Here is a 14,737-nt window from a genome sequence, read left to right as displayed (position 1 = left end):
TTTGACGACCCATCCCTATGAAACAGGCACAGACACTGCCAGCGGCAGTGATCTGCTCAGAACTGAGTGATTTAAATACTTCGGGTCAACGCTATCAACCAATGGAGAACTGTGTTATGAAATTGCTTCACGCATTAACGCAACCTGGATAAAGTGGTGTTCCACAACTGGTGTTCTTTATGATCGACGTATCAACGAAACTCTCAAGTCTAAAATTTACCGCAATGTTGTCCGTCCTGTCGCTCTCTATGATTCTGACTGTTGGCTAATTATAAAATACAATGAACGGCGTCTTGCGGTAATGGAGACGAAGATGTTGCGTTGGACTAGTGGCGTGACACGGTTTGATCACATCCGAAATGAGGATATTTGCGATCGTTATGGGGTTGCACCGATCGTGGAAAAGTTGCGAGAGAGGCGTCTTCGATGATATAGTCACGCAATTCGTGCTAACGAGAATTCACTTGCCAAGATTGGTCTGAACATCGAGGTCGGTGTTCAACGACCAAACGGCAGGCCGAAACAACGGTCGCTTGGTGCGCTGGATGGGGATTTAAAAGCCTCGAGTTTGCACCGAGGTCAAGCATTCGATAGAGCCAAATGGTGAAACCGAACACGACGAGCCGACCCCGGTTGGGAACGGGCAAAGACTGAAGAAAAAGAAGATGAAGTCACTGCCTAACCTCAAAAAAAATTGTAAGGTTCAAGCGCTCATTCTTAGTACATAAGTAGATAAGCAAGAAATATGGGACCAAATTCTTAGGATGAAACTGCACCCGCTCATCAGGGTACCGTATAGTCAAATGGAGACCTTAGCCCGCCAAGTTTTTTCTGAATTTGATAAAGCAATAAGAATTATGAAAGCACTGGCTATTCATCTCCACCGCATCATGAACAGCTTAGCTTAACTGGTGGGTGTAACACTGCACATTTTCTACCGGAAAGAATGGCGACTATTCAAATACATAAATTTCGTATATATTTGGTAACAAAAAAAATCTTGGCCCATGGGAGGATCGAACTCACGACCTTCGCGTTATTAGCACGACGCTCTAACCAACTGAGCTAATGGGCCGACGACCACCTTTTCAGCACAGAAAAATTCCAACAGTTGGTAACAAAATTGATCAAATTAACAGAAAATTTTATCTACGTCCGGATTTTTCCAACTACAATCTCTCTCTTAGGTTCACTTTGGAGAGTGCTTTACAGTTCCATCCTTAATTTACCAAACATACGAAGCTAATTATAACCAAAGTAATAAATTTACCTCAACCATGCATTACCGCTCAATTTTAGTCTTCTGAGTATTGATGAGAATATGCTCATACTTATATTGGTAAATTCAATGGAAATGAGATCCTTCCTATTTAAACTTCTTAAAGCATAGATCTAAAATCCGATAAGGAATTATTGAATCTCGTGTGGTGAAAAACATTGAACGTTACTTAGGCCAATATTAGAATCGCACTATGTAAACCTGTATTATCGGCCATCAGCTGCCCAGATGTCAATTGTGTCATTTAATTTGACAGCCGGTCTGGCATGTGAGGTGCTCCTGCGGAACGATTGTTTTCAACCATAAGTCGTAAGGAAAATCAATGAAATTACAAGTATCATACCATGGAAGAGTACAATTGTGTATTTTTTATTTCAGAGGATGAATTTTCTGAAACAAACCTTTGCAATCACAAAGCAACTCGCCTGCAATGGTAAGCATATTCTAGTAACCGATTTAGAGCAAAATCGCCAATTTATTCAAATATCTTCTTTGTGTCGTGATAACTTATTATTTTATTAATACCACAATAGAATTACTCGATATTTATTAAGAACTAGAGAACATAATTTCAGCAATTGCCCCATTGGAGTAGTAGTAGTAGAGACTGAAATTGGTGGGAAAGCAAACTTGACTAACGTCACAGCGCCAGATTTCCGCCAGTGATAAGTACTCGATAACATTATTCAATAACAATTAATGAATAATTCGTCGCAGGATAAATTAAAAATGGTGAAAATGAAAGAATTCAGCATTGACATCCGTTTTGCGGATGTAACCAAGTTCAAAATAATTTGAAATAATTAAGACTCGCCTTTTCTATTCGCTTGTGGTATTTATTAAACATGCAAATACCGATATTTCGGGGACCACTTGCTCGCTTCATCACTGCTAACATCAAGACTTGTTAGTTTTGTTAGTCGAGTGAGGTCAGCGAAGGATGTCAGTAAACAACAAGAACGAAAGGTGTAGAATTAATATAAACATTGTTACAATCGAAATTTAATTCTTCTCCCAAGTTCAATAGTTTGTAAGGATCGTATGCTCTTACGGTTGTATTAAACTAAAATTCACCCGGCGGCAAGAGTCGGCGCAACCTGTTTCTCTTTAACAAATATTATAAAAAAAGAGAACGACGCAAAAAATGTTGCAGCACCGTTTTCCTACCCCTCCGCTCTTTCTGCTTGTTTCTGCGTTCGTACCACTTATGTGTTCCTTATCTTGTGAGTTGTTTGCTTCCACAAACGATATCCTCCGGAATAGAGTCAAGTGCCTCGGTAACTACCGTGACCGTACGGGTGTCACCGCTGCTCGGCTGGACAAGGAGGCGATTGAGCCTGTCTCCGACGTTCTCGAGGACTGTTCTTATACTCGAGCAAAATAGCACCTCATAAAACGCCTGTCAATAAGGGGGACAGCTTAAGTTAACCACTCACTTACAGAGCTAATGATAGGCGACCGTGCGCCAAACCAAATACTGCGTGAAATGAAGCAGTTGGGTGGTGACAGACTCAAATCAGAGTTGCCGACAGTTCTGGCGACTGCTATCCGAAATACACTACCACGTCACCTCACAATCTACGACACCTTGAACCGGAAGCTTCTGTTCTTCTCGTATCCCGGCAATATAATTTAATATAGTAATCGTTAACACTCGCGACAACAAATTCTCCGCCGATCGTTAACACACTTTCCATTGATGCACCTATTCGTACGCTTCTTTAAAAACACCGCAACATCACTACCGGGCGTAGTCTCTCTGAACACGTTAAGCATGATGTTCAGCACTACATCAATACTACTGGCTCCCCATTTTTCTCAAAGGTGCATTCATTGATACCGCAGAGGCTCGCAGTTGCGCGGAAACAGTTCGAAGGACTTCTTAGCAGGGTATTTCTAGGCCTTCAGACAGTTGTTGGTGCTCGTCACTTCACATGATGCCTAAATCCAATGGCGAATGGGGACCTCGTGGCGACTACAAACGTCTAGGTGCTTAGACGATTCCAAACCGATACCCCATCCCACTCATCCACGATTTTGCACACTCTATCGCAAACTGTCGTATTTTCGCGACTTAGCCAAGGAATATCATCAAATCCCTGTAGCTCCCGGAGACATTCTAACAATGGCAATATGCACACCTTTCGGAACCTTCGAGTTCACTAGGATGACTATTGGACTGTGCAATACGGCGCAGACCTTTCAGAGAATCATCCACTCTGTGCTGCGAAACCGCCACTTTCGTATAGTTGGATGGTGTTCTGGTCGCATCTTCCTCTGAGTCTGCGCACTTAGAGCACCTCGAGTGTATTTTTCAACGTCTCCTTTAGGCCAGTCTAGTACTTAATGTCGAGAAATCCAAGTTTCCGAATCTCCAAAAGGAAATATTTCACGCCGTTCACGATCTGGCGCACCCGAATCGGTTAGTCACGGCACAGTATTTCTGGCCGTCCATGAACAAGGACATTAATTCTCGGGCCAGAGAGTGCGTCGCATATCAGAAGTGCAAAACTACAAAGCATGTGATGAAAGAGGTAGGAGTGTTCCCTCGGATATTACTGCACAATCTTGTGCATAGGCCCCCTGTCGAGTATGGATTCCACCCTTTGGTGTGCCGGCAATTATAATCACCGACCAGCAATGTAGTTTGAGTCGTTCCTTTTCGTAGAATTGGGCAAACTTCTCTGCTTTAAACGCCACCGGACCACCGCGTACCACCCGGAGTCCAATGGGATGCTCGAAAGGTGGTTTTAGACACTGAATACTGCTATAGTGCCTTAAGTCGACCGTTCTTGGTTGGATGTGGCCATTCGTTCTATTTGGCCTTCGGACAGCCAATCGAGAAGAATGTGCTGCAAGTTCCACGTAGCATCAATAATAACGCTCTTCAGGTAGTTGTTAAGATCATTTGTCGATGCTTCATTTCCAGGACCTCTGTTGACTGACTGACTGTTATTGCGGCATCCATGTCCCCCTTACGGGTGTTACGGAGAGCTGTGCTCTGGATGGCTTCAGTGATTGAGGGAAACGAACGATCGTTAAGGGGGTCATCCCGTGGGTCGAGTCCGCGGAATCGATTTTTTTTGACATCAATTGTATCTAGATAAAGGGACTAAGGGTTACTAGTGCCTGGTGCAGGAAGGTGGGACTGCGGATCAACCCAGCCAAAATCACCATAGTATCATTCACTAGAAGGCGTAAGCTTGATCACCTGAGAGCCATAACATTACATGATATGGAGGTGAAAGGAGAAACAGAGGTCAAATATTTGGGAATTACGCTAGACCAAAAATTACTCTGGAAGACACATGTCGGAAACACTTGCCGGAAAGCCACGAGGGCTCTGATGACTTGCAGATCTGTAGCAGGAAAAAAATGGGGTCGCAGCCCGAAGATACTACTTTGGATATATACTGCAATACTAAGGCCAATGATTACCTATGGAGCAGTAATCTGGGCAGAAAGAACCGAACTCAGCACACAAGCCAGGGAATTACATAAGCTCCAAAGGCTGACTTGCGTGTGTATCAGTGGGGCAATGAGGACATGCCCAACGGCATCCTTGGAGGTCCTTCTGGGATTAACCCCTTTCCATCTGCACATACAGATGCAGGCAAGGAGGGCAATACTCAGGATAGCCGGGAATGTCAATGAGGCGGGGAGCTGCCTAAACTGAAGGAAGATTGATATTCTTTCTAGGCGGTATCCCGAATTACTGATAAGAAGTTTGAAACACGTTGGAGTAATAAGGCAAACTGGGAGAGCGTGGCTGCGACATACGGCTTAAACCAGCAATTGATTACTTGGTACACTGACGGATACCTCACAGCAGAGGGAGCGGGTGCCGGTGTCATTGGTCCAAGGAAAATGTACTTTGAGCCAATGGGCAGGTACACTAGCATATTCCAGGCAGAAATATACGCCATAGACCAATGTGCCTCCTTTAACCTGTAAAGGAACTATAGGGGACAGAACATAGCTATTCTCACCGATAGCCAAGCAGCGATCAACGCACTTAGGTCCAACCAGGTGAACTCTAAACTGGTATGGGAATGCCTTGAGAGACTGAATACACTCGGCTCATCCAACAAGGTCTAGATACTTTGGGTTGCAGGCCATGCTGGGTTGGAAGGCAACGAGGCAGCACAGAACCACAGAACCCTTCTGTGGAATCGGAAACGGTTTCATGGCTATGAATCTATAAAATGAAGAGGAACGTTTGAGGGAACTATACTGGGCGGGCCTACCAGGGATGGAGCAGTCCAGCATGCTTATTGGGGGATATGAACCCATACGCACAAAGGATTGCTTAAACCTCACCAAAAAGAACCTCCGAATCATAGTGGAAATTCTCACTGGTCATTGTCGGCTGAACTATCACCTAGGGAAGCTAGGGATATCTACGGACACTGCCTGCAGGTTTTGTGAGGAGGAGGACGAAACGTCTATACACGTCCTGGGACAGTGTCCGGCACTTGTGCAAAGTAGATCGAGGCATCTAGGAGAAGACTTAATACCAGATGCAAAGCTGAAAGATCTGGAAGTAGGGAACATACTAAAGCTCCTCACGGTTATAGGCCTGCTTGAGATACTATGATCAATAGGTACACTATAAGCAGTAAAAGGGGCACAATAGTTCTTCAAGGACGCGGTGCGACTTTCCCTTAACAGAATAATAATAATCTAAATATAGTGTAGAATATATGGACAAAGTAATGTTTTGATATTCGGAGTCGTTCGGAAATTATAGTGTTAAACACGTGATAAGTGACATGCCAAGTCTATGTCGATCGCCGTAATAAAGCTCGAATTTATCGGTCCGAATGACGTTCGAATCACTTCGCTAAAAGGACAGGAATTGAAGCCCAGGCTGTACATGTGTTTCTTCGAGAAACCTTAGGTTTCTGCACTAGGTATAGCAGATTAAGGTTTTATGACTAAAATCGCATTCTACTTTTTAAATGCGTTTTTCTCGAAACCGCATGTTGAAAATCGGCTGCCACCATAGCCCAAAATCTATCCCATGAAATTCTTTGAAATTTTCAGGACTTATTCAGAGCATATTTCTACGGTCAGCAGACTAGGATAATTGCGATTCATTCAGTAGTTTTTTTTTTATTCATTGAAAAAGCCTTGAGAAAACACCAAAATTCACAAAAAAAAGTTTAACAAGGCACCAAAAATTTAGCTTTTAATATTTTTTAATAATCATAGTTTGCGGACAGTAGTTAAGTCTATACGTTAAAATGCCGTTTACTTTTTTCTTTAAGATGATCGCAGCGCCCTCTAGAGGGGCAGCAGAAAAACACCTTTTTTTGGAGATGGGTGTATATATTGTTCTGTATTTCAATAACCAACTATGCGATCGGACTGGAAAAATTACTTTGCACGGTCAAGATATTTGTATCTTTATCCAGTTCTTCACAAAAAATTTCTAAAAAAATCCAAAAAAAAACGGCGTGTACACGGGATGTCTTCCTATTACAGTCTTATTGCAACCATATGGCAAAATTAAAATACGGACTGAACTAAAAAATCGTTATAATAACATTAAAGACATAAAAAAAGATGATTAGTTAACAATTACTGGAGACTTTTAGCACTATATAGACCTTTAGTGTTCGTGGCATGGATTCAACCATACACTACACATAACCGTTTAAATTTTTTTTCCGTTAATCGAGAAGTCTTCTAATCAAGTATTTTTTGCTCAAAATATAACCTTTGCAAAGCCTATTGTCGACATAATCCCGAAGATTCTTTATAATATTGTAGTCTGGTTATTAATTGTGGAGCGGAAAATATTTGATGGAACCTCTTCTCGGATAATGGAAAATTTCAACCGAATGTGTCGCAGCGTTTGGTCGAATCCATCCCACCAAGAGTGAAGGCCGTAGGGGACCCATACATGTCAAAAGAGGGTGTAAAATTTCTTTTTACAGTCATGTGGGGTATCAAATAAAAGGGTCCGATTAGTATATTTTTTCGAAACTTATCTTATTTCTGATTATGAGTGAAACATAGGGAAGTGAAGGCTCAAAACATATGCCCCGAAAAATGTAACAGGTCTCGTTCCCAGAACCTATTCTACCGAAAAGCCTGAAAAAAATTAAAATTTTGCAACTATACAAAATCTAGACCCATCCCATTCCAATACCCGCTCAAATGAAGAATAGTATATTACCATATTTTAGAAGTTTACTCGAAAACCCCCCTTTAGATCATCCTAAAGATATAAAATTTGGTATCATCATAACTAATAATGTCGTTTACCATTTTGGAAATTCTGAAAAATGCAACCATTATTAACAAAATTGTAGAAGTATTTCACGTGAATTTATTGTATGACGTCTTGATCATTATGGAAGTGAACTCATATGAACGGTGAAGTTAGATATATCAAGGAATGTTTTGAATTTTTTGCTAAGTACGAATGGAAAAGCGTGCATAAGAAATTTCTCTCATTGCTATTAGATAATTCGAACAGACTTTTTGAAAAATTGAAGTAGCTTAGAAAATATTTCAACTTTGAATTTATTTTATTTGTACGAAAATGATCCCCAAGAATTCGAAAAATTAAAATAGAAGGAAGAAAAAATAAATCTGAAGTAGCTAAAAACTTTGGAGTTACTACTAGTTCATTATCTACTGTTCTTAAAAATAAGGATTCAATTTTAGATAATGTGTTCCACAAATCCTGATGGAGTTAGGTATTCTAAAATGGTTTCAACAGTCGCATGATACAAATATTCCACTTTGCGGGCCCTTGGTTCGAGCAAAGGCAGAAGAATTTGCTTCAAAATTGGGTAAAGTGATTCCAAAGCTAGCACGGGTAGGCTAGGAGGGAAGATCAAAGGTAACACTACACTTAAAAGTGTTTGTGGGTTGAGTGGCGGCGTTGACCAACAAGAAGTATGCAGGTAGAAAATGAAACTGTTGGAATCGATAAAGACTTATTCTATAAGTGTACACCATTGGCATTTATAGAACAACGGTGTAGTGGTGATAAGGGAAGTAAGGAGTGCCCAACCGTTTTGATTTAATCCAACATAGACATGGTTCTAAAAAATTACCAATGCTCATGATCGGAAAATCTACTAACTTAAGATGCTTTAAGAATATAAAAACTAGCACTGGAATACGAAATAAGAAAGCGTGACCTGTAAAATTTTCATGAAAGGGCTTTCGGAGCTAAACAACAATTTCAGAAAGAAGAAACGAAGTATACCGCTGTTTATCGACAGCTCACAATTCCATCGCTGAATTCTTCCCCGCAAAATTAGCGTCCGCTGTTCAACCAATGGATCAAGGGATAATTAAGAACTTCAAGCACTACTACTACGACTATGGTTGAAAACATTCTCACTGGTGCTTATATAGACAAGAACAAACGAAGTCACCATTGGCTACCTTCAAGGTTCATGAATATGTAGCAGTATCATTGAAAAAAACAATTGCAAACTGTTTTAAAACAAGAAGTTTTAATCACTCCAGCGCTGAAGCTTCACAGCTAATTCAAATGCGTAACTTAGTGGAAGATTGAGCAAATTTAGTTCACGATGCAGCCATGTACTACAAGGACTTCGTAAACGTTGACGATAACGTATAAGTCTATAGCGCTCTTATAGATGAGGATATTTCGGAAAACCATAACCGACGAAAAACCAATTCCATCCAATTTAGAAACTGCAGAATACATACGAGAGACAACGTAAACTATTCGATGTTTTCTGCTTTAAATCCGATTGAAGTTTTCGTAAGTGAAATTGCGGTAAGCGCAAAGAAACAGACTAAAATATCTTGATACTTCAAGAAAGTGCGATTACAATAAAGTAAAATATTTGAAGTATTATGTCGTCAGTTACATTATCCATTATAAGTAATATTTATAATATGTAAGCTCATCTAAAATGTGCATATCTATATATATCCAATACATATCTACAGTATAGTGCCAGCGAATTATGAACGCCGCTGATTTCAATGCAACTATGAAATTTAGTGTGTAGTTTTTGCACACCACCTATCCTAAACAATTAATTTAGCTTTAGCCTAGCTCAGGCTGAAATATATAAAGGAGCGTTTTCCATCTGATGCCACTCACGGTCACCCTGCTCCCAGGGCAGAGGTGAGGCAGCGTCTGACGAGTTGGCTCTGCCCCGGACGAAACCGTTTGTCCTATAATTTTTTAATGCTTGAGTGCCATGCCCCAAACGAGGGATCCGCGGGCCAAAGAGACATGGGAGTAAGTTGCTCCCCATTTGGTCCGGTCCAACAACAAGTGGTTGTGGACTTAGGTTCCCTCACTTATCCTAAACAATTTCTCATTTTTGGTTTTAATTTGTGTGATAAAAAATAATAGCGGCATGAGCTCTCCTTTTTCCTGGCATTTTAATTATCACATCCTGTTGATTGTGAAAATTTTACTAAATGTTAGAAAAACATAATTTTAAATGAAAAATCATACAAAAGAATTAAAATGGGACGCAAGAAAAGTTCTACGGAGGACGAAAGGCTAATGAACATCTATACACGTGAAAAATATTAACATAATTGCTTGGTCAATAGAACGTTCGTGCAAAAAAGTTCAAAACGCGATTAAACACAACCAAAAAAACAACTTTTGCCAATTCAAGACGTTGTTGGCCAAGAAACACTATAGAAAGCGAATACTCTTTAATTTTTCGATAATCATTATACGACCTTTTCGCTACTTCCGCGCTAATAAGAGCCGCAATGCAAGAAGTTATGGTGTAAATATTTCTGTCAGAACCATCAGACAGCGACGTTTGAAGACTTAATTTGAATCAAAGCTAGATGGACAAAATATTAATAACTTTTAGGTAAAAATAGATATATTTTATTTAAATTCGTCCATTTTAATATTCTTCTAATATAATAATCTTTTTGAAACATATTTTCTTTCACAGTTGAAAAGACAAAATATCAAAATTTGTGTAGTGTTCATAATTTGATGGCATTGCACTGTACATACTTGCTTTCTATAAGTAGTTCCTCCCGACTTCCGTAATTTGAATCTATTTCGAATTACCCTATTTTATTACACTCGTATTATTCAGGTTTTGGAGTTGAGTTGTTGCTTGTAAAGTCATTTTTTACAATTTTTCCAGCTTCTCAGTAATTTTTTGAGCGAAACAAAGAACAAGTCGGAATACCAGAAGCTGGAACTTCGGGTGTAAAGGTTTTGTGTTTATCTTATGTTTAAAACTTTCTACGTACATTTTTCCATTCGTATATTGTTAAAAACCCAAAATATTCCTTCATATTTTTTTTTCAAACTACAAGAAATACGTTCATATTACAGACGTAAAGCATTACCTATTACCGAATACTGTATTCCATATGCATGTATATACATTTTCCTATACCTATTTCCGGATAGCTCAGTGGTTAGGCTGTCATACGGAAGGTCGCGGTTCAAATCTCACTGGTGGCAGTGGAATTTGTATCGTGATTTAACGTCGGATACCAGTCGACTCAGCTGTGAATGAGTACCTAAGTCAAATCAGGCCTACAGGCTATTCTGTGGTGTACCGTTACGGTCTTAAATGAAGTGCTCTAACACACTTCAAAGCCCTGATCCAATATGGATTGTTGCGCCAACGATTATTATTATTATTATTTCCGATTTATTTCGTGCATAAAAGTATATATATGTACATAAAAAGTACGTATATTGAATACCGCTGGTTTAATGTACAAATATATCTATCTGAATTAGGCACTACCCCAAACTTCATTAGCATATACATATAAATGCATACATGTGCTTATCTGAAGTAATTGGTATTGATATATAAATGATTAAAAAACTAAAACGGAATGTTCCCATCTGACCTCCCATTCACGTGAGCTCACTTTATTGTGGTATTGACGAATTGGTATGTTATGCTGACGTCATACACCTTTTATAATGGACGAAATTCACACAAAATACAAAAGTTTCACCTTCTATAACTTCGTGGGTGGGATTTCCTTCCCAGAATTATGCCTTATGTTTTCCCTTATGCTTCTGCCAAATTTTGTAGTTCTAGCAGGAACTTAAGCGGGTCTCCGCCCAAATTTCTAAAGTATGCCAATATACTGTTATTAACTTTATTTATGTGGATATCGGAACGGAGTCTTTTGTGAGGCTTAGATTTGGTCTAGATACACCATTATATTTATTTTTTTCAGATTTTTCGGTTGGATAGGTTTTGAGAATGAGAATGTATAATGAGCCCCCTTAAACTTAACAGAAAATGGTGCCACTTTCTGTATGTAAAGCGAACAGCAGAACACGAGCTCTCATCAATTTTCGTAACAATCGGTCCAGCCATTTCCAAATAAATCGGGCGTTACAGACGGACCAACAGACGTCGACTCGATTCTAATCAGGTTTTGTTTCACATTTCACATTTCTGGATCTAGAGAAAGCGTTTGACCGCTCATCTGTTATGCTTTACGACAACACTTAGTGCCACAAGAACTCGTGCGCTGGGTGAACTCTCTCTCTACCACGATCCGAAAAGTAAAGTTCGAAGTATGGCGGGTGTATCAAAACCGCTTCGTGTCTCTGTTGGTGTTCAGCAAGGAAGCACCCTCTCACCGTCACACGAGATATCCAACGTCCAGCGCCCTACACACTGCTTTATGCAGATGATGTTTTCCTAGCATCTGATAGCAAAAATGATCTCGAGCAACTTGTCCAAAAATAGAATGATCATCTCATGCAACACGGTCTCAGATTGAATCTAAATAAAACTGAATTTTTGACGACCGATCCCCATGAAACAGGCACAATCACTGTCAGCGGCAGTGACCTACCCAGAACTGAGCGATTTAAATACCTTGGGTCAGCGCTATCAGCTAATGGAGAACTGCGTTATGAAATTGCTTCACGCATTAACGCAACCTGGATGAAGTGGCGTTCCAGAACTGGTGTTCTTTGTGATCGACGTATCAACGAGCGTCTCAAATCTAAAATTTACCGCTATGTTGTCCGTCCTGTCGCTCTCTATGGTTCTGAGTGTTGGTCGACTATAAAAGGCAATGAACGGCGTCTTGCGGAGACGAAAATGTTACGTTGGACTAGTGGCGTGACACGTTTTGATCATATCCGAAATGAGAATATCCGTGATCGTTATGGGGTTGTACCGATCATGGAAACGTTGCGGGAGAGGCGTCTTCAATGATATGCACTCGTGCAAACGAAAATTCAGGTGCCAAGATTGGTCTGAACATCGAAGTCGATGGTAAACGACCAAAAGGCAGGCCTAGACAACGGTGGATACGCTGGATAGAGCCAAATGGCGAAACCGATCACATCGAGCCGACCCCGCTTGTGAACGGGACGAAGGTTGAAGAAAAAGAAGAAAACCTTGAAAATCAAGTGTGAACACATAAAAAAAATAGTCCAATCATGTAAACGAATGAAGTCAATCTTTGTGCTAATTTCAATCATAACGTACCAAACAGCAAACTTCTGTTATTCACAAATAATATTAATGTTGATATAATATCAAGACAGGTTAAATTTAACTTACCTAGTAAGAATTTTAAGCCTTTCCCAGACAAAAGACTTTCACTTTTTTTAATGATTCATATTTATTTTCTACTTCCAGTTTTGAATACATCGATTACCTCCTCCTCCACATCCACACGATTCATGGCAACTCTTAATCAAATGCACCGTAGTGGTCCGCACATTAAGCAACGTCCCCCACGGCAACCATTGGATGGTAAACCTTTCGCAAAAGGTGTAATCCTGAAAACGCTTATCAAAAAGCCTAAAAAACCAAATTCTGCTAATCGAAAGTGCGTTCTCGTGAGATTATCCACCGGAAAAGAAATGGTCGCGTACGTCCCCGGTATTGGACACAACTTACAAGAGCACAATATCGTCTTGGTGAGGGTAGGACGTCTTCAAGATGTACCCGGTGTTAAGCTGAAATGTGTCCGAGGTGTTTATGATTTGCCTCATGTAGTGAAGAAAACGGTGTAGATTTAGAGGAAAACCAAAAAATTAAAATTAGAACAAAATTAGTTGAGAATGTGGAAATAAACTATAGATTTTCAACAGTACATTCTTTTTTCAGTTAATGAATCGTCGCGCGTTAATCAAGGTGTTGGATGACTCATCATGAATCACCATGCAAATATACAAAAACCTAATTGACTCTGATTGGTCATGCATTCGATTTACTGAAAAAGAACTCGTTCACATCATCTAACGAAGAATGGAGTAATCCATCCAGGATACGTTGGCTATTTTCACACATTTTCCTAACAATAGAATGCAATTTACATTCCGAAAATGACCACTGAATTGAATGAATAGTTTTTGGCAAGTGCGATAATCCCCCACGTGTTCGCAAGTTGAGATTGGAATGCATTTAATCCTACGTGAGTATTTCTCGCATTATCTCATTTGAAAAGACATTTTGTTGCACCTATTGGCAACTTGTTCATATTTTTATGTGAGTAGAAGCATGGGCTGTTCACCATTAGAGAAATGCTACCCACCATAATGTTGACGGGTAGATTGCAAGGCGATGACTGAACAGCAAAAATTGTTTCGTCTTCGAACATTTCAAGGACACTCGTAAGACGTTGACTTGAAGAAGTAAAGACATCTTGAGGTTTCTTCTTAAACTAAAAGGAGGGTTTTAGGCTCTTAACTAACGTTATTGTGTGCAGATGGTGCTGTTGTATGTTGATGCATGTTTCATATTTCTGCATAAACAGGGAAAAAATAATGTGGGAATAACTTATAACTCTGAGTCCACATTTAATAAATTTGAGGAGGAAGTAATCAAATGTACTGAAATTACAATTGATCATTGGCGATTGAATTATTTCCTAAATAACTATAACACTTCAAAAATAACACTGTTGGGTTGGTTTGATTGCTGCATAATGTGACAAATCTACCGAAACAGAAAAAGTAGTACGAAAAGAATCTGATGTACTGTACCTCCTATATTTTAAGTGCATAAATCGTGCATACCCTCTCAAACATTCAGACGAAGAGGATCTGCTCCTTGCTGAGTCAAAACAACTATATGAAAGGACATTAATTTCCAGTTCTGACTTGATATAATAAATATGTCTGCCGAATTGGTTGAGAAACCCACTTGATAATATTGGTTTGGGGGAATGACCAAAAAGCCGATCGAAACAACGGGTGACTTGATATGCTGGATGGTGATTTAAAAGCTTCACGACTGCTTTAATTTGATAGAGCATAAGTGACGCAACCGATCACGATAAGCCGACCCCGCTTCTGAACGGGATAAACGCTAAAGCATAAAAGATGAAGTTGAGTGAAAAACCAATGAATACCCTAAGCAAATTTTAAAAAGTACGGAGTAAAATATAAAGGTTTGCGTACGGAAAAGTAGGTTTGTTTTTGTTCATTTACCTGGCCTACCTGACAAGTATCAAGGCAAAAACTTA

The 14,737-nt window shown here is 39.8% G+C and overlaps 1 protein-coding gene and 1 non-coding gene across 2 annotated transcripts; one reads left to right on the top strand and one right to left on the bottom strand.

The window, feature by feature from the left end:
- Positions 1-1,001: 1,001 nt before the first annotated feature.
- Positions 1,002-1,075, bottom strand: Trnai-aau. Its single transcript has one exon. It is a non-coding gene; the product is annotated as a tRNA-Ile (tRNA).
- Positions 1,076-1,499: 424 nt separating this feature from the next.
- LOC119654634 (40S ribosomal protein S12, mitochondrial) lies at positions 1,500-13,363 on the top strand. The gene is made up of 3 exons (XM_038060106.1): positions 1,500-1,588; positions 1,658-1,712; positions 12,904-13,363. The coding sequence occupies exons 2-3, from the start codon at positions 1,661-1,663 to the stop codon at positions 13,281-13,283; spliced, it is 432 nt and encodes a 143-aa protein (XP_037916034.1). The 5' UTR covers positions 1,500-1,588; positions 1,658-1,660; the 3' UTR covers positions 13,284-13,363.
- Positions 13,364-14,737: the final 1,374 nt, after the last annotated feature.

The sequence above is a fragment of the Hermetia illucens genome, chromosome 4 (genome assembly GCF_905115235.1).
Source record: "Hermetia illucens chromosome 4, iHerIll2.2.curated.20191125, whole genome shotgun sequence".
Taxonomy (NCBI): Eukaryota; Metazoa; Arthropoda; class Insecta; order Diptera; family Stratiomyidae; genus Hermetia; species Hermetia illucens.
This window is presented reverse-complemented; position numbering and strand designations above follow the sequence as displayed.